The sequence below is a fragment of the Centroberyx gerrardi genome, chromosome 18, assembly GCF_048128805.1.
Source record: "Centroberyx gerrardi isolate f3 chromosome 18, fCenGer3.hap1.cur.20231027, whole genome shotgun sequence".
Classification (NCBI taxonomy): Eukaryota; Metazoa; Chordata; class Actinopteri; order Beryciformes; family Berycidae; genus Centroberyx; species Centroberyx gerrardi.
Genome location: NC_136014.1, coordinates 7,893,270 through 7,918,226, shown reverse-complemented (window position 1 = coordinate 7,918,226; position 24,957 = coordinate 7,893,270). Strand labels below are relative to the sequence as shown.

Genomic DNA, 24,957 nt, shown 5'->3' with positions numbered 1-24,957 from the left:
GAGGGGGGAAAGGACGGCTGCAGCACAGTATTGTCCTTTTGGAGTGTTGCACAATTGCAGTAGCTACACCGAGCTGGGATATCCCATGCATAAGAGGGGCTGATTCTGCTGCGGTGTGTGTGTGTGTGTGTGGGGGGGGGGGATGACTGCGTGACACCTTGCATTAATGCACAGCTGGCATTGTAACTAATATTTCACTAATTATTTGAAGCTAGCAGACAGATGGAGGGAGTTAATAGCATAACGCCGACTGTCCTTTCTTTTCAACCTGGCTGCCAATATTCCAGTGTCTCACCATTGCCGAGCCCACTTTACCCACTGGCTGTCACTAACGGTACACTCCAGCTTGGTTCGTACACACACACACACACACACACACACAGAAGAACCATCTCTGGAGACTTGCTGATTTTACTCCTTGCAAAGCTCCTCAGTCAGCTGCAGGAAAAATAAAATATTCATCATCAATGTTGAGCATTCTGTGGCAGCACCGCAGGTTTATTTGTATGCCTGCTCGGGTGTGAAGAGTAAACAGGGCAGAGAGGAGCAACAGAGTGTCTAATCTGTGTATTCTGGAGGCAGCAATCATCTCCTGTACTGCTGTCTTCATCGCCAGGACAAGGAAACACACTCACTCACATACACTATCAGCTGTCTGTAACACAGGGGAACCCAGTCAACCACACACTATACACCAGTACCAAAGATTAGGATTGATACCGCTTCTTACTATACCTGCATGTAATATAGGTTGATATGCTCCAGTGTATTGATCATTAATGGTTCATTTCTGGTGACTTGGGTTCATTTCTACATCAATACCTTTGATTTGATATCCCAAAATGTCACTTATGTTAATTTTTGCCCAAGCTGTCACTTATGTCCCACCATTCTGGTCCCAAACTCCACTGCCACAGTCTAATAATTCTGCCTTCTCATCCCTGCACTCTTCTTACTTCCCTTCCTTTGTGCCAACTCTGCATTTCACCTATCAAAATATCACCTTCATCCCTTGGGCCCCAGCCGTCCCATTTGACTTTTTTTTTTTTTGGAATGATTTTATTCATATGAGCAAAAGCTTCAGGACGACATGAAATTGGATGAAGGCTTTACTGTTCTGGGCTCTGCACGCCGCCCGACGACGGACACGGGGGCCGGAGGAAAAAGCAGAGACTTGGGCATTCGTAATGAGCCGCACATAAATAACTTCATTATTCTTTTGTCTGCCGAGCAGAAAGGAACGGGCAGGCGGGCAAAGAGCAACCTTTTCCCCTTGCGAAGCACAGTGGAGAGTCCCATTGAGACGGACCGCAGAGGTCACGCCTGCAGAACCATACAGCCCATTCATTCTGGGAAGATAGCATCGGAGTTGCGGAGACGGGATCCAAAGTACAATGCGGCCAGTGGTGCTGCGAAACAGACAGGACGAATGAGGGTGAGTTCCACTGAAGTGTAGCTCACCCCGGGGGGGCCGTATGCTATAAAATCAATGAGCCAGTAGGTTTTCCTGCAGCGCGATTTCATCATCCTCCACACTGAACACTATAGTTCCAGGCATTGTGTATTCTGGAGGATGGCAAAGAGTGTTGGTGGGAGGTAAATTTGAAGGAAGTAGTTGGAAGTCACTTTTATATTCTTATTATTCACAGGCATCCGCAATTTTTGAGGGGCAATGGGCAACACTTTCAGCAACAGGCAAGTGTCTTTGTATTTGCCATACTGAAAAAAACCCATTAAATCTTAAAAAAATAAATAAAATGATACTAATGTTTCCTGGGATGAAGTTCCTTTGTGATTGAAAGAACAATGCCAAGGCAACTGTTGCACATCATGGATACCCAAGACATTTGCCCTGTGTATCACTGCCTGTAGCCAGTAGAAGAAGAGGGACAGTAAAAACCCTTGACTCCATTTGGATTGCTTCCCATCCATTGACTGCTCCGGCCAGTTTCTGTCAGAGCTGCACCAGATAAGATTTACAGGGATATAAGACCTGATATAGTATTTTTTTATCCTGCCTTCAGCATGAGATGGGTGGGGTTTGCCTTGCGAGTGCCAGGACGTTTAGGCTATTTAAATGCCAATTTAGTATTCTTTTCTGTGATTGGCAACTTAGCCGACACTATCTGAATTTTCCTTGATGCGGCAAACCTCGCTTCTGTCGTGCTCCAAGTAGATTAAAGCAAACTGAATCATTTGGAAACACTATTTGACCCGGGTATGCTGACCACCCCTAGGAGTGTCGGCGTCTTAACTGAACTGCACAAAGACAAATGGTTGTAGTGCTGAGTCACTTCTCCGGAGTCACGCTCCTCACACTGTTCTCGACTCATTTTCACATCAACATCATTCATACGAGATGATTCAACTTCCGCGTGCGGCCTCCTGTCGTGACGGAGAGCCGTCCTGGGTGTCGGGGAGACTTCTGGAGGGGTAAACACGCAGAAAGCTAATCCTCATCATGTCGCTAAGCTTGAATTAATCATCGGCAGGGTCTCCTCGCAGCTCTCAAGGTGGTGTCAGCCGCGTCACATCAGATAAGGCCGCTTCCCACTGATGTGCTGAGCGGAAAGAGCAGGCCAGCCAGGTTCCATTCTGCTGACTGGCTGGAACCGCATGTCAGCCTGAATGCGGTTTGCTAAGGGGCTAATATGGCCCTCATCCAAGAACGTGTTCCCTGTCCCGTTGCCTCCGTTGCCTCGGGTAACAGACAACCAACTGCTCAGGTTTGTTTTGCTCCGACTGGAGGAGAATGCGCCGTTTGTGTTCGAGCCAAGCACAACAATCTCCTGTGATCTGTCCTGAATATCCAGTCACATACACATGATCGCTAAGTCATCCACACGGCTCTGTCAGGGAGCCAGCCGGGCTCAGTCCCAGCTATGAATGCGCCGAACAAAAAGCATTGTTTTATCACAAAGGCAACATGGCAGCTGCAGTATTGTGGACTGTGGATAATCTGGCAGCAAGTGCCTTTGTGGATTTGCGCTCGTGAGCATTCCTGCTTTGTGGATGGGTGTGAAGAGCAGGTTGCATAAGAGGATCACCTCAGTAATGGTGTAATTCAGGATTCTCGCTCAACCCAGCCTTTCTAGGTGTATCTTAAGTGTGGGTGGGCATGACTGGCTCCCTTGCTGAGGACCATTACCACAGGAAGACGCTGGCACAAGGGGATTACCCATAGATGGGGGGGGGGGGGGGGGGGGGATTGGAGAAGAGATGGAGGGAAAAAAAGAGAGTAAGCCTGGGGGAGAGTCACGGGAGAGTTGGAGAGAGGGAGTGAGTGAGGAGGGAGAGAAAGAGTATGAAAACAGAAAGAAGAAAGCCAGACTCCGTGAGAGTTTCCACACCCGCATAAAGAACTACTCATAGTTTGTGAAGATTGCTTTAAGGGCAATTCCACACAACTGGACTTTTAAGTTGTCTTTCTGCAAAATTAGTTTCAGGAATCACTATTTTTTGACTATTTGACTGTTATGAGTATGAAAGATTGTGGAAAATACAATCCTACAATTTCATCTATTTGCATTGTTTGAGATGGTTGAAACAGAATTATAAAGACAGTCATTTGAATTTAAGTATGGGTGCATGACTGTCCACAAAATTTCAACCATCTCGAGCAATCCAATTTCATGATGCCAAAGGGTTGCACTGCATTGCATTTTCCTTGATCTTGACAACACATGGTTAAAACATATAAAGCAACAGTAAAAAAGCTTGAGAAGTTTCAGGGAATTGTCCATTTTGGCAGAAAGACGAGCTAAAATTCCCCTTTGAGAGCTGGATATGACCGGATTTTTTTGCCATATGCTATGTTTGAATATTCTGGTGTTTCATAGAAATCTGTCCCCTTTCAAATTATTACATTGATGTCATTGGCATTAAGTGGTCTGCTTAGTGAGGTGGTCGGGAATTCAAAAGGGATTAAATTCATTCATCCTCCACTCCACAGAAATGAATGGATATACATGACCAAGATGCTCCTGCGTGGTGCAGCTGTCGTCAGTGAGCGCGGCGTGAAAACCGCGGGGGCAGTAACCGTGGGGGGCCATTTGCGGATTTAACATTTGACGTGGTCCGACAGATTGTCAGGACACTTGTTGGAGTTTGCGAGCGGGCCCTCTCGCCGGCCTCCAGGGGGCAGAGCGGCCTCGGTGCCCCAGGGCGACTCGGCCCCCATGCGCCGGGCTTAGCTGCTCGTTACATTAAAACAGGGGCTTCTGTGACAGAGTCAGCATTATGAAAGCTAAGAGGATTAGCTGATGGACATTTCTGGCGTTCCCGGGTCAATTATCAAAATGAAAAGCAGTGACTGGGCAGGGCTGGCATGCTCTGTGGCACAGAAGAGCCACTCTCTCCTCCTCATCTCCACTCTAGCTCTCCCTCTCTCTCACTCAACGTCTGTCTTTCTGTCACAGGTTACTGAAGTTCACCGGGAAATAAATAAATAAATCAAAAGGCATCATTGGTGCGTTTCTGACATGAAAGTTTTTTTTTTTGTCTGTGTGAGCCACGGATTAAAAAAGAGCATTTAAATTTTAATGTTTCTAAAGTGCAAAACTGTATGTTATGCAACTGTATAAAAACGGGCCTGCACGTCAGCCAGCCATCCGTGCTCAAGCCTAACTCCTCCAACCATGTGCATGATCACCACTCACACACACACACACACACTAGCATTGCTTGTGTGTATGTGCGTACCCCACTCTGCGATTGCCTAAAAGGCTATTGGTGAGGGAGGAGTCTCCATGACCTAGTATGATGTCACACTCTCAGCATGTGTGAGGCTGGAGAGTTGGGGGTGATGAAGGGGAGGGCGGTGAGGGGAGGAGGGGGGGGGGTTGTTTTGGGTATAGCCATAAAAGTGGCATTCCACAGCTGCCTATGTGGAGGATCTACCCCGGGGATTCACACAACACTGCAAACGTAATCAACCGAGGCAATGTGCCACCACTGCTGCAGCGGACGCATCACTCCGGCAATGACACCCTCGCCCCCCCACCCCCCCCTCCCATCCCGACGCCAGCAACACTCCCTCTTATCGCCCAAGTTCCTGATACACTGGTTACACCTCACCGGGACGCCGCGGTGGTGATGCCGAATATCCATGTGTCCAGAAAAGATAAGAAAACAAACTGCTGAACCGTTTCATTATTTTTTTTTTTACCCTCTCAAAAAAAAAAAAAAAAACAGGCAGGGAGGTAAACAGTTTCTGCTGCGAGAGACAGTTACCTGAAATATAAAGTGAAACGTTAATCCTAGCTCACTATTTATGAGGCGGGCTGAATTCCATTCAATCCCGGTTATCACTTTGGGGACAATGTCATCTCAGCCCTGCATTACAGATGGCCCTGCTGCATGGACAGATTTGATATGGGCATTCAGAGGCTGGCAGATACGGCTGAAAAATGTCTCCATCTGGTGTTATTGCACTAACTAGTTGACCTAGTAGGCAGTATAGCTTGTGCGGCAATACTACAAACGGCACATGCACAGCATCGCACCTCTTTTCATCCAACCCACGTGACAGGACACTCGAGACAAACCTTTCACAGCAATGGCATATTTGAAAAAGACCGTTTTAATTACACAACGGGAGGAAAAAAAAACAAACATCCTTTTGTCCATCCCGTGCATAAGGATGACGTTGGACAGTGTGAGGAGGCGGAGGAGGAGGAGGAGGAGGAGACCCTTAGGGTTGCAGAGTCTGTTCGCACAGAGAGGTCGGTCAGGGGAAAGCATCTGCCTCGCACTTTAGGGAGGTAAACTAACAATACAAAAAAAAAAAACAGTTAACCGAAAAAAATTATAAAAAGGAAAAAATATACAACAACGTTTGAAATGAAACAGCTGGAGCCGCCCGAGGGGCAGAGGTAGCCCGAGTGCGGTACACTCTTCTCCTCTGGGTAAAGTCCTCATAAAGGATTGTCTCTGTGTCCTGCTGCTGCTGCTGCTGCTGCTGCTGCTGCTATACCACGGCGTACTGCTGATACAGCAGCTCCCGGATCTTATAGTAGTCGTCGCACAGGCAGCCTTCCAGGCCGATGCGCCCGGCCTCCGTCTGCACAGAGAGAGAACAGAAACGCACAGGTCACAGGGGTCGTCATTAACACTTCGTACAACACGGCTCCACCCTCGCCGACACATGTACCGCGCCTGTATACCGCTCACTGTTGACCTCTATAGTGCATCTGTTCCCCCACTTGTTCCTATAGACGTTCATAGGTGTCTGATGAAGTGAGCCGCTTCACGTTTTCCCACAGTGACACAGCATGCACGCACACACACACACACACACACACACACTCCTTTAACAGTCTCAGTTCTCTTTGATTTCATTTTCTGCGTTGCATCTATTTTAAGTTATTGTCAATTATGCATTTTGTTGTTGTTATACTGGCTTCCTCCTTGTTGACTTTTGTTGTCAAGTTCCTGCTTGTAATTCTTTTTTGTTTGTGTCTTTTGAAGCGAGATGTTTTCATAGGCCATTGGGGTTTTTTATCCTACTTACAGTCTGTATTTTTTTCTCCTTGTGTTTTATCATTTTTATGTGCCAGTAAATGAACTCTAGCTACTCATGCACCAGCAACCACACTTACTGTTCTGTTATTATTTTGGGGGTTATTTTCAGTTAATCAAAGCAAAACAGAAACTAATTTACTTCAGATATTTTTATCAAATGCTGACCAATTTTCAACTCAAACACTCAGTTTGAATTTTCTTAGGTATACTGTCTCTGACATTGTTGGCACTTACCTATTAATCATAATCCTACTACTAATCATACTAAAAACCTATGTACAAACAGGTTGTAAGACTTTAACAATTAAGACTCCCATTGGGAGCAATATTCCTAAACTTGAGTCACGACAACAGTCTAATTTTGCTTTTGGTTCCTTGCCAACATCTGTTCACACATGTAGAAAGGCACCAGTGACTTTCACACACTTATACAGTCTATGGCTCCCGTCTGTGTAGCTCCAGACTCCAGACCATGCCATTGTATTTCTAATGGCATCAAAACAACTTGCAGAAACACACTGCTTGCTTAAGATGCATAATCCATCATTACAAAAAAGGAGAGAATGAATGTGTGATATATTGCTTTATAACACCAATATTAGCATGTCCTATGGGGACAGTTTTCAGCTGAGCACTGTTACTTAATTCTGATGGCTGAGAGTCGGAAAAACAGAATTTGAGGAAGCAAATACTCAAGTCATTTGATTTGATGTATTCATTCTCTGCCTCTTTGCTGCAAAACATGAATTACACCTCTCCAGCAAACTGTGAAATACAAGAACACAATGGGAGACACTGGAGTATGGAGCAACACAGACAGGAGATGTGAAAGAATGTATTGTTCTTTTCCACTAGTGTGAACTAACTAATCATACTAGTGTTCGCATTCAAAGTTGAATTTTTTTGGGGTGGGGGTCTGGCTTAGACACCAAATTTTGAAAGCTTTGTATCCAAAGTAGTGTTCTACGATGATAAGCTTTTCATACAGGGGCTGTAATTATAGATCACTCTCATTTCACTGGAACATTTTAGCTATATCTCAATACTTAACTACGCAACTATCTTTAACACAGAACTAAAAATGATGAAATAAGGGAATGAGACCAGAAGCTCAACATTTTGATTGCATCGTTTTGGCGAAAAAACAAGCCAGTGCCATATGCCTTCTGGGCTGGCCACTTCTCAGTGCCTGTGTCGAGGGCTGGTGGTGACTGGTGTCGCAGAGAGCTGATGGATAGCAGGCTCACTGTGCCAGGGGGAAGGACACTCACCCTGCGGACGGCCACCATGTTGTTGCATACCAGCACTCCTCCCACAAACTCGGCCTGGATGCCCTCTCTCAGCAGGACCTGCTTGAAGTCAGACAGGCGCGGCTCGTTGATGAACACCGACTGATGGCCTGGAATCTGGAAGGATCATGTGAGAGAGCGCAGGTCAGACACAGTTTTTCAAAAAGGGCTGTCTGGGTAGGCTGAACCCTTGTGCGCTCATCCATCTCACCGTGCCCCCCTTACTGTAATGTCACATTGTACTGCAAAGTATTGTATTGTCATTGTCCTTGTATTGTTGTTCTCAGTATGTTGCCTTGTTGTCACTGAAAAATGATCATAAAAAAGTACCACAGCTTTCCACACAATGCAGTGGTGAAAGATCAACTCTGACGTCAGGAATTGCCTTTGTCCCCATCGCTCTTTCCCTCCCACTCTGTCAATAAGGCCAAAGGCTACTCTCCCTTACTGTCTATTCTGATTCAGTGTGTTGTCATTCTCGCAACAGCACCACCTCTGGTCGTGAATCCCAAGGTCAGCTATCATGGGATCAACTCTCCTGTCTGTGACTCACCCGGGGCCAGCTCACCTCTCTACTGAAAACAATGAATCTTTCTCAGGACGGGAAAAAAAAAACATTTTGGTCCACTGGCTGCAGCAGCTGGTGGGGCCTAAAAGTCGCCTGCTGCCTGTACTATTTCACCAGCCAAAATAATCTGCATGACAGTGAAGACTCTTGAAATGAGGTTACCTGCCAAAATGACTGGTTGGAGAAGACAAACTTCCCAGCCGTAGCCAAAATGGCTGGTGGCTGGTGTTAATTTCCCATTGTGATCTCTCTTTCTCGAAGCTGAATTAAAGCGCAGTACCCTCTCCAGCTGTCCTCACACTTTCACAGTCAATTCAGTCAGGGGTGAGACAATTCACTCTTATAAGTGACACTACTGATCTTTGTCACAGTTTATAGCACTTCAGAAAATCATTTTCTACAAATCACATCGGTTCTTTATTGAGCAGTATCTAATTCATAAAAGGATGTAAAAGTTGTATTCTTGTGAAGCTTTAACGTCAGCAACAAATGCTCACACTTAGCCGTTTAATTTTCACACGACTCCCACAATGCTCTTCTTGTATTCAGAAAGAATTACTCCCCCTCACCTCCTGTGGGGGCAGCGGCTCCAGGGTGGGGATGACGTCGCTCTCTTCGGACGGCTCCCTCTCGTCCTCTCCGAACAGGTTCTTCATGGCGCGCTGTGCCGCCGCCGCCGTGGCGCTGTGCTCGGCGCTCAGGTCGGGGGCCACGTCCATGGCCAGCTCGCCCTCCTCGGCCTCCTCCTTCACGCCCTCCTCCAGCAGCACGCCCGTGTCCACCTTCACCACCCGCATGTCGAGCACGCCGTCGATCCACGCCAGCTCCGTGTCTTTGGCCTTGCAGAACTGCAGAGAGCTCACCAGGGAGTCTTTCAACCGCACCTGAACATGAGATGGAAAGATACGATGGAAAGGATAGCAAATTTTATCAGCCAAAATTATTAACACAGCCTATATTTTAGAAGTATGCCACTTGACCTGCTTTCAATGCTATCTGGTGTGTATTTCGTGTTCAGTCACTGTGTGAAACAATAAAGAGATTTGGAATTTTAAAGCTTAATCACTCATTTATACAATGGATCTTTTTCGTTTTGGTCTTCAGTATTTCTTTTTCATGGCCTCACACCTGCTGTGTGTCGCCACATGGTAATAACGTTAAGTTTCCACTAATGCCAGGCTAGTTAACCATCCAGACAGTGAAGAACCGGGAGGAGAAGTTTTCAAAAGTTTAGACGCTACCGCTTTGTGTAGAGCCAGCGTGACAGGCAGCCAATCAGAGCCATTGTTTTGCTTCGATTTGATTTGCTCACAGTCAGTCAGACAGTACAGTACAGTGGCCAGCAGGAAAAGGTTTGAAACCAGGCCAAGTCCAAAGACTTTATATAAATGGAGGCATTCAAACTGTCATCATCTCAAAAAGTTAGCGGCCAGTGTGGGGGGTGACCCTTACTGATTTATCCACCAAGGACAAATTTTGCCAGCATTTGACGCTTGGCAGGTGGTAATTTCGAACCCTGCCTTGTAGTGAAGTAGGTCATTAATATCTCCATGAGGAAATTCATCTTACACACAGCAGAATATATACAACCACAAAACAGGCCATTGAATTCATTCTAATTAAAAAATAAAATAAAATGAACAATGAGCTGGGCTTTGCTGGCTGACCTGGTAGATGTGCGTCTCGCTGGTGGCGTCCACAGTCTCCTGTAGTTTGGGGGTGTAGACCTTGATGTCCTTGGTGAAAGCCTTGCAGGACTCGGCCAGGTCCAGGCTGGCCTCTGGCGGCCCGTGAACGATCACCAGCTGTCTGGGCTTCATCTGATTAATGATCTTCTTTATGGAGTCGCCGTCAGAGCGACCCTCGTAGTCTATGTACGTTACCCTGGCCCTGTGGAGGAATGAAGAAAGGATAAAGACTTTTAATACGGGCGATTTTTCAAACGTCCTACACTAGCCCAGACGAACGATTATTTCAGAGATTGCTTGACAGGGTTTAAATTTAACTTTAATTTATCCGGGAGAGGTTTGCCGAGTAGACATATTCTCTTTCAGCAACACTTTGCTTCACATTCAAACAGTTGCAATCATTCACACCTGGGAGCCGACCGGCACGACCACAACACTCTACTGTTGAGTAGCTCCACTGGAGCAGCTGGGGGATGAGTGCCTTGCTCATTCCCTACCTCCAACAGATTTTCCCAGCAAGTCCGCGTGTTCTAGTCACAAGCATACTTCATACATTATACATCATTCATACATCATACATAATATTTATGGTTATGAATATGATTTATGAATAGCAAATCTCTTAATATCGGTGACAGATTCTCTGAGGCAGCCAGCTGTAGATGATCACTGACCTGATTTCTATGCTTTCTACACTGGAGGTGCATTTGGTGGGGACCACAGAGAGGTCCTGGTCCATGGGCTCATCGCCGTTGGCCAACCCAGCTTCCAACTTGCTTTTCTCCTCCTCTGTGGCTTGCAGTTCAGGAACCAGAAACTCTTCTGGCCTATGAATACAAAACAATAGTTTATTGAAGTTGAAATTCAGACAGGTGTAAATTCTCTGTCTGTATCTATCTATCTGTAATCTGATGTTAAATACATGTATCGATGTTGCAGTACCTGATGATTTCGCCATACTCGTCCCATTTGATCCTTTCCTCGTGTGTGGGGAACATTGGGTAAGACTTCTTGGCCTGTTTGAAGAAGCTGCCCTTGCGGCTGCCCTCGCCCTTCATCATCAGGTCGTGGTGTTTGGTTTTCACAGCGGCTGGCTGGTCCAGGTCGTCGTCCATGTCGCTCTCGTCACTGGAGTCCACATCCACCCTGTGCACAAGTGCATCAAATCAAACATAAATCATATACACTCTAGCTTCATTTTCTCAAGGGCAAACATCTTCAACAGATTTTCACTCAGTCGCAGAATATTAATTTAGAGTCAGTGTCAATTAATGCAATCTCATCAAGGCAGTGATATAGTTACAGGTGGGGTTAAGTGGGAGAAACAGGAGAAAGCACACTAGCAGGAGAAGCACTCATCTCCCACTCACAGATTCCCATCCAAACCGCATATTTTTAGGTTGGCGGTGAACCAAACGCAGACATCTGTTTTGCATTTTTGTTAGTCGTGATATTAGAAATGCCGACTTTTACATAATTGGCTGTTTCTGCTGTCAACAGACTGTAAAATGGTAAGAATTAATTACCTTGTAATGCTGACAGGCATGAAAAGAGATCTGTAGCATCAATAGTGAGTTAACATATATTGGGACTTACTCCTTTGCTTGTTCAAGTTTTTTGGCCGCTTCTTTCTTCACTTTGTCTTTTTCAAGGTATTCTTCCAACTCCTTGCCTTCGAGCTTCACTCGTTTCCTCACCTGTTATAATGAGAAGAAAGAAAGATGGAAATGGTGTAAATGCTGGAGTGACACATTGTTTCCTCAGCTTAGACCAAATGTGCGAGACAGGAGCTTCCCACGGGGCAAATGCTGCACGGCGAGATAAATCCAAAGCCCACAGTGAACCAAGCATCGTCACCGCTCTTCCCCCTGGTCTCACCTCCAGATCCAGCATCTTTTCCCCGGGGTTGTCGATGAGGTAGCGGGCCAGGGTTCCAGGTGTGGTGCGGTAAGTCAGGATGACGGAGTTTTTGGCATCCTGGCACCACTGGATGAAGAGTTCCCGGGAAAAACCGGACTCCAGGTCTGGCTGGCTGCACAGCACCACCTTGGGGCTGGGCACCCGGGCCAGGTCCGCCAGGCTGTGGCACAGGGACAGGTGGCGGAACTGGAAGGGGTTGTTTCTCTTGTCCTCAAAGCACCTCATGAGCTTGTCACTCATCCACTCTACCTGCAAGGAGCCAGGGGGTTAACAATAATGCTATATTCAGCAAGAAATCAAATTGCAATGAACAGTAAATGAGACATCTTTTAAGTAGATATCTTGCACTGCCCCATACACAAACTCTACCAAGACAAATTCCTGTACATTTATTCTAGCTGGCAAATAAACTAATTCCGATTCTCAAATCTGAACTCTCATGGTGAATGAACAAAAAAAACAAACTGTACAATCTTTTTTATTGCGATACAAAATCTGTGGTTCAGACCTGGGACTTGGAGAACTCCACCACGTTGTAGCTGACGTTGTTGAGCAGAGCCAGTGAGTAGACTCCCAGCCCGGCGTCCTTCGTCCTCCAAATCTGGTCCAGGAGCTGAGCCAGCTCCAACACCCGTCCGGCCGTATCCACAGCAATAAGGACATTGCCGTCGCCACGGAGGGTCTCCATTACATTGGCTTTGAGTAAAAAATGAAAAAAACAAAACCTGAATAATCACTGACCTATTTCACATAATTTTAACTTTTTAGTAGTTGTACTGAAATAGAGGATTAAGAGGGATACAAAATATGGGACTCGCAAGAGGGAAACATTAAAGAGGTACAAATAGTTTTGAGATGCAAGGACCTAAATCATCACACCCTGTCCTGCCATTTTTCACACAATATCAAACAAGACAAGCACTGTCTCAGAGGACTGACTCAGAGGACTGAAATAACTGAAAATACACAGCTACTTTGAATCTGAATTTGCATGTGTGCTCTGTTTTTAGGTAGAATGATTTCTTTTAGGTGCAGATGCTATTCTAAACTGTTATGGATACATACACTAGGATCTTTACATCCTTTAGGCTTAAATGAGGTTTTCAATATGAGAGCTTTGTTGGATACTACTGGATACTTGATGACGGCTTCTGGTCGATGTTTGTACATACAACTATCCCTATGTGTAAATATGCAAATATGCATGTACTGCTTCCTGCTTCTGTTTGTGCACTATATGTTTTTTGCCTCAATGTATATATATCTTTAAAAAACTACAAAAAGAGATCACTTCCTGAACTAGAAAAGAATGTTGCCACAGGTGTGACACATAACACTTAAGGCTGTTTGAGGCAGTTATTATATACACCGGCCCATACATACTGATTGGATATTTTATTACTATGGTATTACTATAGAATCCTGTGAAGATTACTTACTAAGGAGCTGCTCATCCCTTTGTTTGCGGCGGGGCTGTACATATGCAGCATTGAAGGAGTCTGTAATGAGTAGAGATGGACGGCTCACGCTTTCCAACGTACAGCCGTTCAGGTGGCTGGAATAGGAAAAAAAAAGAATAAAACAACAGGACATGAGAGAACAGTTTGGTTGAATTAAAAACATCCAAGCTCCATTTCACATGTGTGTATTTCCTCTCTGCTCACATCTCTCTCTTGTGGTTGAAGTCCACAGCGTAAACAATCTCCTCCTCCCCGTCCTTCACAATTTTCCAAATAGTCCCTCCAATCATGTGACCAGCTGGAAGCGGAGTGATGGAGAGACCATGTCCTTTCCCTATCAGGTAAAAAGAAAGATTTAGTTATGCATATGTGATAGATAATGAGGCTGACTCCTGATCCATAATGGTCTGTAATTTACTGACCCTTCAGATTGACAATCTGGGAGTATTTCAGTTGCTGGATTTTGTCAAAAGCGCAGTCCACATCGTCAAGAGTGAACAGGGTGAAGTCCTCACTGTTGTTTCGAGACTAAATGGAAAGGAGAAAATAGTTACGGAAACAATGGAAATCCTGCATTCAAGCATATCAAAAAGTGACTTTACATGCATGCATAATATTTCCCATAGCCCCTTCTCACCTGGTATAGATCATACATGAACATCTGACCCATTTTGTAGACAGGTATTGTGGCATAGATAGTGCAGTTCAGACCCAGTTTCCCAACAGCATACGGCAGGGCTCCCAGATGTATTGGGTCAGGGTGGGAGAGCAGCACAGCATCGACCTGATGAACATACCTGTGGGACAAAGGAACATCACACAAAAGATCACACACTTTCTCACAATTCACAGAATCAGGGGAGCAAACTTGATGGTTATCAGATGATGGATACTGTAGTTACCGTTTCATAGCGTCAATGATATCCATGGAGAAGTTCTCATCCCAGCCACAGTCCAGGAGGAAGCGGAATTCATCCACCTGCAGCAGGTAGCAGAGGGCCGACTCCTCCTGCACCCCTGACACGGCTGTCAGCTTGATAATGGACGTCATTCTGCTCAGCCGTCAAGCTGCAGGTACAAACAAGTCTCAGAGTAAAACAGTGCCATATAAATAAACAAGACAACAACGCCCATGAGAGCTACCTACAGCTGTATCCTTAAATATGGTTCTAGTTAGGTTAGTCTCATTTCACCAGAACCTAAATAACAATTTGAACACGACAGTCATTCAAGAGTCTAATCTAAAGAGACAAAGGAATGCTATGGCCACAACTCTATAATGTAATGGTAAGATGTCTAATAAATTTGATATGCAAAACATCTTGCTGCCTAGCAGAGAAGTTAGTAAAAGAAAAGAAAAGCCCGGCCAATATTAGATTTAGAGCTAGCTTACAAGCTAGAGCTAGCTCGTTGGATCAATGGCAAATGAATTGGCAACCGTTGTCTAGTTAGCATGCTAGCTACATTTTAGCAGGTGGCTTTAAGTGACTTTAGTTGACAAAGACACGTGTAACATACCATTAACCGTGAGATAATATAAGTTTACGCCTATTGAAACAGAAACACAATAAGGTGGATACTCTATAATTCCAATATTACGACATTTTGACTAGCGTTTTGTGAGTACACTTTTTACAACCAGACATGTTTGCCGCTGCATCATGTGTGAAAGGTCAGAGGTATGTACCAAGTGTGGCAGAGTGTACATACAAAGCCGGGCATTTTTAGTCAAAGTAGCAAATGCTCCGTTTAACATAATATATTTAATTAATACACTTTGCATAGAAATATAATGTTGTACCTCATATAATAACGCACCAAGAGGGTCAGTCATGTGACAATATTTGTGTTATTATAATTCTAGTGACCACGCCGTGTTTACACAGTTGGTAGAGTCCAATGCCCTCTGCCTGGTGAGTGAGGAGCTGAAGGCTACGGATTGGTATAAACAAAAGGTAATATTTTATGTATTTCAGCCTCATGTCTTCTTATTGCGTGTGTAATTTTACTATAAGATGCTTACCGCTGCTAGCGTACAGTAACATCAATTTTTACTCTAACTGTTTACAAAGGAAAAACCTGATTATTCTTGCTAATGCTAATCAGTTAGCTAGTTACAGTAGGTGCTGCTGGCTGCTAGGCTACTACCGTGGCTTGCGTGAGCTACATTTTCAATTATATAACCTCGTAAATTACCATAACATTATGCATGGTAAGAATGGTTACATGCAATTTACCACATTTTCGGTTTTGCAGTTTCCGCTGTCTTACGCCAGTTATCTTTTGACATAAGACGTGTCCTGGAGCCGGTGGTGTGTTCTCACCAAAAGGGTCATTCCTAAACTTCAGCCCATGCAAATGCTTGTGGTCACTTCAGTTTGATGGGTGGACGTATTCTCAAATCGCTTAGAACCCTGCAATAGACTAACGTCTTTCGCAGCCATAACTTGTTCAAGGAATACCTCTCAATTTCAAATTTAGCCTACACGTTAGCCTAGCCCTAACCCAGACACTGAATAAGATGAGTATCAGCATTGGACTGCAAGTAAAGTGTGACCTCATACTGATATAGCCTAGTCCTGTTCAATTGACTGTCACAATACAGTTTGTCTGAATTGAACATAAATAAGGTTTTTCATTTTGTATTGCTATAAATTCCCAACCAAATATATACTCTTCACCCTAGAGAACCATCCAAACTAATCCATTTTCTTTAATAAGCAGCAGCCTACTGTACATCAGTGTGACATCATAGATTATGGAGTGGGATAAGATACTCTCTGGCTATATGAGACAGTAGTGACTGCTAATACATACTAGTACAGTACATACTGTACGTCCTGAAATCATTGATATTCCTCTTATTATTCTTTAAGTCAGCAATTTTAACTCATTCTGCAGGAGCAGCAAATTTTTTTTTTCCTACTGTGGCAAACATAAATCAGATTAATTTCTTAAAGTTCATCAAGTGTCAGCTATGTCGTGCATTCTCAATAATCACTCAAAGCAAAAAAAAAAAAAGAAAAAGTTTGCTGTTAAATTACCAAGAAATTATTTTAGGAAAATCCAGTTTGTTTGTACCTTTTGGTAGAGATCATATTCAGTTTTCAGGAAACATTTTGTCCACTAACTACAACACCAGGTACAAGGCAAAATTGACCAGCCATTCTTACAAGCCAACTACCTTTTTATATTTATTTTTTTAAGAATAGGACCTTTAATTTAAGCTTTAAATTATTTTTGGCCACTCACTGAAGTGGCTGGTAGAAAAACCTAGCAGGCACAGTTCCAGCAACTTTAGTGATTTAGCCTTCCCACCCTGGCCTTGTGTAGGCTGCTGATTGTATCCCGTTGTCAGTAATTAAGCAGTCTGCTGGAGTTGCACTGGTTAGCATCAAGCGCTGTGATGACAAAATCTGCACTGCAGAAAAACTCCTGCATTCTCATCATCCAATCTAGCAACATGTTTTTAGATTAAACTTTAATGATCCCTGTGGAGAAATTTGTAGTGAGTTTTCTGTGTGTTTGCATGAATGCTAATGTAAGAGAAAAGATCTGAGAAAATATCTATGCTACAAAATAAATATTGCATTATGTCTTTTGCTCATCTCTATAGGAACCATGGTCAACTTTGTAGCACTTGCGCGTGAGCATTGGGTGAACATACTGGTGCCCATGGGCTTTGTGATCGGATGGTACCTTGACAAACAACAGGACCAGAAGCTGACAGCTTTCAGAAACAAGAGTGCTTTGTACAGCAGGTGAGGATAAAAGGAAAGTCTAAGTACACATGACAGCAAAGTGGGTCCCCACTTATGTCATCAGTGAATACCAGGGATCAGGTGATATTTCAAAGAAATATGACATGTTCTTTGATTTTGTACATCAACTTACCTATGGTATACACCAATTAGGGAGTACATAGAGTTGCAGGTGCAACACTGAGCTATCAATAAATGTATTTTACAATGCATGAGATCATTCCACTTTTATATAACCCAACCAAACATTACCAAACTGACTAAACGATACCCATTTCACCAAGTAGTATTAAGCAGCTTATTACAGCCTCTAATGTTGTTTGCCTGCCTCATCGCTCACTGTGTTTGAGCCAGAATTTGTGTCAAATCACTTTCAATCCAAAATGTGAATAGAATTTGTTATTTATTTGATCATGATTTAGTATTCATAACTTCATTCTCAAGCACTTACCAGGTTGGATATGACTACCTTCCCATAGGAAAAGTTTTTTAAGATTTGATTTTTAAGCAAGAATCCATTTCTTGAATTGATTGAGGTGAAAGTCTGGGCGGCGCCATGTTTCGCAGCTTTCTAACCTTCTTTCTTCTCTGTAGGGAACTGAAGCCGGGCGAGGAGATGACCTGGAAGTAGACCAACCAGCCCTGGAATGCGTGTTCGAGCTTCAACATCTGTCGTGTGAATGACTGCTGGGTGTCCCTCAAATCAGATTATTTAAGAAGAGTCCTTTACCTCTGTTTTTGAGTTGTATCAACCAATAATAAACATGTCCCTTTCTTGTCAAAAGAATCATTTGGTGTCTTTTTTTGTTTGCATAACAAATAACCTCAATTCATTTATTTCAAAAAAATCTGGTTTATTTGTTGCTGAACAGAGAGCAAATTCATAAATGTGTTGTCCGACTATTCCAGCAGCTTATGAAGACTGGCTGAAACCAGAAATGTTTTGCATTTTACATCTCACTTCGTATAAAGGCAATTTGAATCCAGTCATGCAACTATGAAACGTGTATAACCGCTACAGAGGCTCTGCGGTGTGGATAATCCCCCTCTCAAAAAGCAGCTCAGCCAAAGCAATCTGGGGGGAAAAAAAGGAAGAGAGATCCATGAGGAACAATTCAACCATTAAATTTACCAACACACAGGATCTGATATGATTATCTCTTGTGCTATTTAGAACACCTATGCAGAAACACGGCTTGGATGTTAGAGGAAAAAGGGTGAGAGCAGGTTTGTCATTGGGATTAGCAAGTGACAAAACAGACTGTGAATATGTAGCATCATTTTAAAAACATACCCTGTCCTCTGTTGCATCGCATGGAAAACTTCCCACTGTGACAAACTTGGGGTACGAATGGATCAGAAACTCGATGGCGTCCGTATGCTGAAAGAACAACAGTTATTAGGCTACCAACATCGTTAGGGGCGACGTGCAAAAAAACATGAGAGATTTACATGGATCTCCTAATCCCTACCTCTGTTTTTATTTCAAAACTCTTGAGCTCCTCTTTGTGGTAAACTCTGGAGTTGTCTGTGGTGTAGTAGAGATGAACCGCCTCCCCGTCGCTGCATAACCTGGCCAGACCGAGAGAAAACTGACACTTCAGACATTTTCTGCTTTCATTTAAGATGGGTCATTAAAGCAGCAAAGAACAGGATACAGATAATACAACAAATAGAACATATTGAAGATGAAAGATGCATCTTTGCCATGCTAATACAGACTTCCTTTAGGCTTGACATGCAAGAAAAATTAGGATCCGGATTCATACCCATGGTATTTTCAGTACATGGTATTTTGTGCTCGAGGGTGTGGCCACAGCTACCATTCATTTTCTTTGATCCGAACCATAGTGGAAAAGTTGACTTTGGGGCATTTCTGTATTTGGCTCGTTCAGGTTTACACACAATTACAAGGGAACCAGGGCTTGTAAACAAAAGCCACATGGACTCACAAGTTGCTTGTTTATTGGACAGAGTTTGGGTGACCTGTCATCCTGCAAGATGAGAGATTTTGGCAGCAGGGGGGAGTGAAACAAATCTGATTCCAGTCCCTGTAACTTAGCGAGCATCTGTACTAGATGCAGTAGAGAGCTGTATTACCTGGCACACCCAGCACGAAGCAGTCGGACCCGGGTCTGGCTGTTGACGTGTGCGCCTACATCTAAAGCTTTCCCACGATCCCACCTGGCGGGCGCTCCCTGCACACTGCTGTACAGTTCCTCTGTGGGAGATAGCATGAATAAGTCACATAGACATAAGCACTGACAACAAAGCGTGTGGATATTTTACCACCATTACATTAAGTATTTATCCCAGGGCTGGGGTCAGTATTCAGGATGTGGATTTCCTGCACAATTCAGACATTTTTCAGTTCTACATTGCAGTTTTAGATTCTGAACTGAAAGTGAGGTGACTCCAACACCGATGCATGCGTCATTTACCTGGAGTGAGCATGGGAGGCAGGCAGTCGTGGAGGAAGTCCCTGGCCTTCTGATCCACGGCAGCATCCACCGGAGCGTAACTTGTCAGCTTCGTCATCAGGCTCTCCACCCGAGATAAGAACTTCGCCCTGCGTGGGTCGTCCTGCGCAACCACAACTTCTGTCAGTACTGGGTAACGGGTGAGAACACAAGGCGGGTGATAGTTGTTGGAAGAAAATACAACTTCAGTGGAGCAATTCACCTTGTCAGAGTTCTGTACTCCCATGTATGTCAGGTACTCCAGGGGCAGGCCTTGCCTGAACTCCACATCCTCCTCCATCGCTATTTCCAAAGCTGCTGGAACCACCTGAAAAACACAAGAGGCTGTCAGCAGTAGAAATCTGAAAGATCTTTAGTAAATATAACCTGGTTCACTGGTTGAGATAGTTAGGTTAAGGAGAGCAGAACTGTGTTACCGTTTTGTTGGTCTTGTTTTAATTGGTTTATTGCACTGTTGTGATCCTTTATGTTTACTTAATTTATACTTTCACATTGGAATACTGAACTCCTGCACTCATTACAACCATCTACTACTGACAGTATTTCATATTTGTAGTTATATTGCATTTGTAGTTATATTGCATTAGTGCAAGCCTGTCTATGGAACCCTTAGTTGTCAATTACACATTAAACTATTATGTGTGGTGTCAGCCCATGGTCGACAGATGCTGATCATTAACATTTTAATTATTTAAATAATTTAATTTAACTACACTACAAAACCTTTATTGGTTGAGCCATGCCCTCCTCACAATACACTACATATGGAATGCTAATACTGAGAGTGAATGTAAATATACATAATGCATTTGCTACTGCGTTACTGTATCTCTTGCAGGTGGCGTCCAGTATGTTTCTGCACCATGTGTTTCAATAAATACTTTATAAGCTGTAATTAAAGTGGTAAATTTGTCTTTGTCTCCATCTTTGTTGCTCAGCGCTCATTGCTGTGGCGTTCCTGCACTGCACTTCCCACAGATCACCTGTCAATCAAACAGTGTGGGCGGGACTGTGACGTCTTTTTCCTTAGATTTTCTGTTGATGAAGAGTTTCTTTTCTTTGTCTGTTCAGCCATGGTGGCTATCGCTGCTCATGCAAACTAGCCAGATCTCTTCTAACTATCAATTTCTACACACTGAAAATCAGACAGTATGACCTTCAGCAGCAGGTCTCCCCAGCTGTTCTTCTGGTAGGAGGAGACGGTGATGTGCAGGGAGTGTGCGTCCGGGAGGCAGTCGCCCTGGTGGATGAATCCCCGGGGGAAGTAGAGGAGGTCCCCGGCCTCCAGCACCACGTCCAGGATGGGCTTCCCGATCTCCGCCTGGCTGAAGTTCGCTGGAGAGGAAATGCACAAAGGCCTATGAGGAAACACAGTTGGCTGTCGTAGAAATATCATTACCGCTGTGCATTGCGCTACCTGTCTCTATCTGGTAAAAATCAGGTAAAAATTATTTATCAAATTAACCTCATTCCTCCCCTTTCCACTTTCCAGTTTGTTTCAGCCTACTTAGGTGCCAGATAGATGGGGTTGTCCACAGTGAGTACAACAGAGTGAGTGCCAGAAAGTTTATTCAATAAAAGTATAGTATTTGAAAGTCAATCCACTATTCTTTTCAATGACTGACCACTTGCCAGACACTGAACTCCCCTGATGCAGTAAACGACACCCATCTGGTGCACCAAGCAGATTTAAAGCAAACGCCAATAATTATTTGCAACCACTCAAACAGATCTGTTATTAGACAAATGGCTTTCACTACTGAGAGCAAACTGTAGGCCAATATAAATTGTTTTTTTACTCACTACTTGAAAGCACAGGCAGGACCTCGTCTTCTGTCCTGAAAAGGTTAGATAAACACAACATCTTCAGAATGCGTTTCTCAGTATCCCTTCCCTTACTAATAATATTAAAACTGGTTGATATTGATGTGTATTAGGAATGGTAGGTCAAAGAAAAACAAAATAGATCAATAAAGATAAAGTATTCATCAAGTGCACCATTCCTGCCTACACACTACCTCCTTTTCTTCTATGACTGGATTAGCCACTTAAACATAACCGATTATTGGAAAAAAAAAAAAAAAAAAAAGGTAGAATGATCTATTAACCTTACTGTTTCTGTGCCACTCATGTAGCAATAACAAGACAAGAGTGTGACTGTTCCTCCACTCACCTCGGGCTGTACACCCTCCAGTGTTTCTTCCCCTCCAGCTGAACCACAAACGCCTCGATGTCGTCATAATGTGGAGCGAAGCCTTGTGTTCCAGGCGGCGTCAGATATCTGGGAAACGACAATACACACTTAATAAGAGGACATTTTTTTTGACATTTGTATACCAAAGTTTCCGGTGATGATTCTGTCACCAATACTCACACATTGGCTCCGGCCATACTGCCGAACTGCTCCTGAAGGATGGACAGCACGTTCCACACTGTGGAGCAGAACGCCTGGGGATTCAGCATGCGGAGGGAGCAGCCGCTCTGGGAAGGGGAAGAGAGGATGAGCACTGCATATGTTTAAGGTTACCCATCTTAAATAAGATTGCTCTGCAGATGTACTGATATGGCTAATGCACAGAACACACAATGAGTTCTAGCTTGCTCTGCAGAAAATATTAAAAACACTGGACTGGTCTCCCTTACTCTTTCTCCTTCTCTGCTTTCCAACTGTCTAAATAAATAATTTAAAAAAATAATAAAAAAAGGTGATAAATAAAAAATACTGTACTGGGCTCTGGTAGAATTGAGTCATGATAGGCTAATATAGGCTAGTGTCTGCATCCAAGTCACACTGCGCATTGGAATTGCCAATATTAAATACATTCCTAATGAGCATGTCTCCTATCTGCTTTTTTAACAAAGTGCATTCAAGAATAATTTCAGAAAAGATGGAACTTTAATGATGCCCGTGGAGAAATTGGGTCTAAGCTCATTTACTGTACAGGGTCCAATTATTAGGAATGTGATTGGGACGACAAACACACAGGATAACTCTAATCTCCCATTAGAAACGACTATATATATATATATATATATATATATATATATATATATATATATATATATATAATGAGATGAGGTACTGTGTCCTCACCTCATAGAAGTCCCACACGGTGAACGGCAGCGCCCTCCCTGGAGGGTTGTGCGTCTCTCTCTTGCCGTTGGTGTAGCTGGTGACGTCCAGGTTCACTCCGTACTGAACATCGTCCTGAGCATCGGCGACAGAAACATGAGGCTTATTATGAGGCTGATCGATATGGGACAGTAGACTCAGGTGGGATGAGCGTCTGGGTAATGTATGGGATTCTCACCTGTCTCAGTATGCGATCAAACTCTGCTGTGGAGAACAGGCCCTTGTAGTAGTCTGGATTCTGGCGTTTCACGAGAATGGGTTTCTTTTCCCATGTATCCCTAAGGAAGGAGGAGTAAACATTAGTCAGTGAATATTCCAGTGAAAAGATGCAGACTTAAACACAGTGTATCATTTTTGTAGATGTAATGGACTGAATCTGTTCTTATTTGTGTTTTCTCTCATTGATACAAAGTACTCATTCTACACACTGAGTGAATATTTGTGCTTCGGAGGCTAAAACTGTGACAGTTTTTTTTTTATTTTCACATTTCTGAGAAGCAAGGAGGCAATTTGTCTTGCTGCGGTGATCCTTGGGGGGAAACACTGCCAACACACACACACACACACACACACACACACACACACACACACACACACACACACACACACACACACACACACACACCAACATTTACCTGAAGAAGGTCTTGGCAGGAATGGGGTGGATGAGCCACTGGAACAGTTTGCTCGCTCTCTCCCTGCTGTTGTTGACTCTCGCCAGGCAGGCCAGCAAGGCATCCAGCGCCTCGCCGTCTCCGTTCACACACGGCTCCTCCTGCATGAATGAAAAAGAGAGAGAGAAAAACACACTCACTCACTCCAAAAAACCCCAGTCTGCAGCTGCCCATTCGGAGCAGATGCGGACTACCCACCTCTGTCACTCTCTTCCAGCTCTCCTCCTTCTGTGCAGATTTGGTGAGCTTCTTCCGCATCTTCTTCTTCTTCTCTGCCTTGGTGAAGGCTTTTGTGGGGACCTTAGTGGCTGTGACACCATTCTCCTTTCGATTTCTCTTCTTCTCTGGCACCTGAAAAACAAGCATGAGAACACTTAGAAAAAGGCAATGAAGATATATAGCTACAGCCCATAAAAACTAGCGTATCCTTGCTTGAAATGCGACTAACTCAAATGCAGCTGTGCAGTCAGGTGAATACAGTGATTCAAAATGCAGTTTGCACATAATATACTGTAACTAGCTAGCAGGTCTGTGCTATTTTCATACAACAGCCTTTTCCTACAGCATTAATACACGCTAACCACGGTACCAAAGACCCAGAATGTACCACATTCACTATTAAAGTCTACCTGCAGGGACGGCTTCTTGGCTGGAGGAGGCAATTCAGGTGGCAACGTTTGATACAAAGCAAAAGCTGACATGTGTTTTCTCTCCATTTTCCACCGTAGACGTCATCACCCCGCGACTGCTGCTGGAGGTTCTTCTTCTGGCTGTGAATTTGCTCTCTACCGCCACCTACGGTACGGCTGATTTAAATCTCAGATACTCACTGTTGAGGCCCTAAACGCATTAACGTGTAAAATGTGTTATCAGCATCTGATAAATTGATTTGATAAGGGGAACATTTTTTTTTCCACAACGCACGGCTACACGCCAAGACACTTTCTAAACATATTTATGGCCTTTTGTAGACCTGTTAATGTGAATATGAGCACATTTTTGCACATCATGTATATATGGTATCATTTCACATGTTTCTTCATATTCTCATATTCGTCTTGTTTGTTACATAGCATCTTATATTGACATTTTAAAATAATTTTTCCACTTATTTCATACAGAACATGAAGTATACAGCGTACACATATATATATTATTGGGGGGGGTTTTGTCTTTGTTTCAGTAAATTCTATTGTTGCTTATAATCCATACTTTGGTCCTACTTTCCATTCATACATTTCTACTTCACACGTTCTGGCGTTGAAATTGTCGGTTGCGGATGTTTATAAGCCTCATTTGCTGTATTCTTATTCATGTTCTTTTTTTTCTTTGCTGTCTCCCATTACTGCAACGACCCAGTTTCCCCACCCGTTTCATCTTATTTTACACTATATAACATGTAGTACCTATGGTGACCACCAGATGGAGTGCTTTCCCAATATTTCACGTTGGATAGCACAGT

The 24,957-nt window shown here is 43.8% G+C and overlaps 3 protein-coding genes across 3 annotated transcripts; 1 reads left to right on the top strand and 2 right to left on the bottom strand.

Annotated features, from left to right (window-relative positions):
- Positions 1-5,389: 5,389 nt before the first annotated feature.
- On the bottom strand, positions 5,390-15,096 carry cpsf2 (cleavage and polyadenylation specific factor 2). The gene is made up of 15 exons (XM_071904352.2): positions 14,966-15,096; positions 14,350-14,515; positions 14,085-14,244; positions 13,870-13,975; positions 13,652-13,781; positions 13,427-13,542; positions 12,496-12,683; positions 11,946-12,236; positions 11,664-11,764; positions 11,010-11,213; positions 10,742-10,894; positions 10,047-10,269; positions 8,949-9,263; positions 7,794-7,928; positions 5,390-6,061 (listed from the first exon to the last, which is right to left on the bottom strand). The coding sequence occupies exons 2-15, from the start codon at positions 14,496-14,498 to the stop codon at positions 5,969-5,971; spliced, it is 2,364 nt and encodes a 787-aa protein (XP_071760453.1). The 5' UTR covers positions 14,499-14,515; positions 14,966-15,096; the 3' UTR covers positions 5,390-5,968.
- A 228-nt stretch (positions 15,097-15,324) lies between these two features.
- On the top strand, positions 15,325-17,989 carry ndufb1 (NADH:ubiquinone oxidoreductase subunit B1). Its single transcript, XM_071904356.2, has 3 exons — positions 15,325-15,402; positions 17,064-17,208; positions 17,803-17,989. Exons 2-3 carry the CDS (start codon positions 17,069-17,071, stop codon positions 17,837-17,839), a joined length of 177 nt encoding a protein of 58 aa, XP_071760457.1. The 5' UTR covers positions 15,325-15,402; positions 17,064-17,068; the 3' UTR covers positions 17,840-17,989.
- Positions 17,990-18,041: 52 nt separating this feature from the next.
- On the bottom strand, positions 18,042-24,257 carry riox1 (ribosomal oxygenase 1). The gene is made up of 15 exons (XM_071904353.1): positions 24,125-24,257; positions 23,694-23,846; positions 23,457-23,596; positions 23,000-23,099; positions 22,783-22,896; positions 22,063-22,169; positions 21,862-21,969; positions 21,492-21,526; positions 20,845-21,023; positions 19,891-19,995; positions 19,650-19,791; positions 19,309-19,429; positions 18,681-18,780; positions 18,503-18,589; positions 18,042-18,283 (listed from the first exon to the last, which is right to left on the bottom strand). The coding sequence occupies exons 1-15, from the start codon at positions 24,209-24,211 to the stop codon at positions 18,224-18,226; spliced, it is 1,638 nt and encodes a 545-aa protein (XP_071760454.1). The 5' UTR covers positions 24,212-24,257; the 3' UTR covers positions 18,042-18,223.
- Positions 24,258-24,957: the final 700 nt, after the last annotated feature.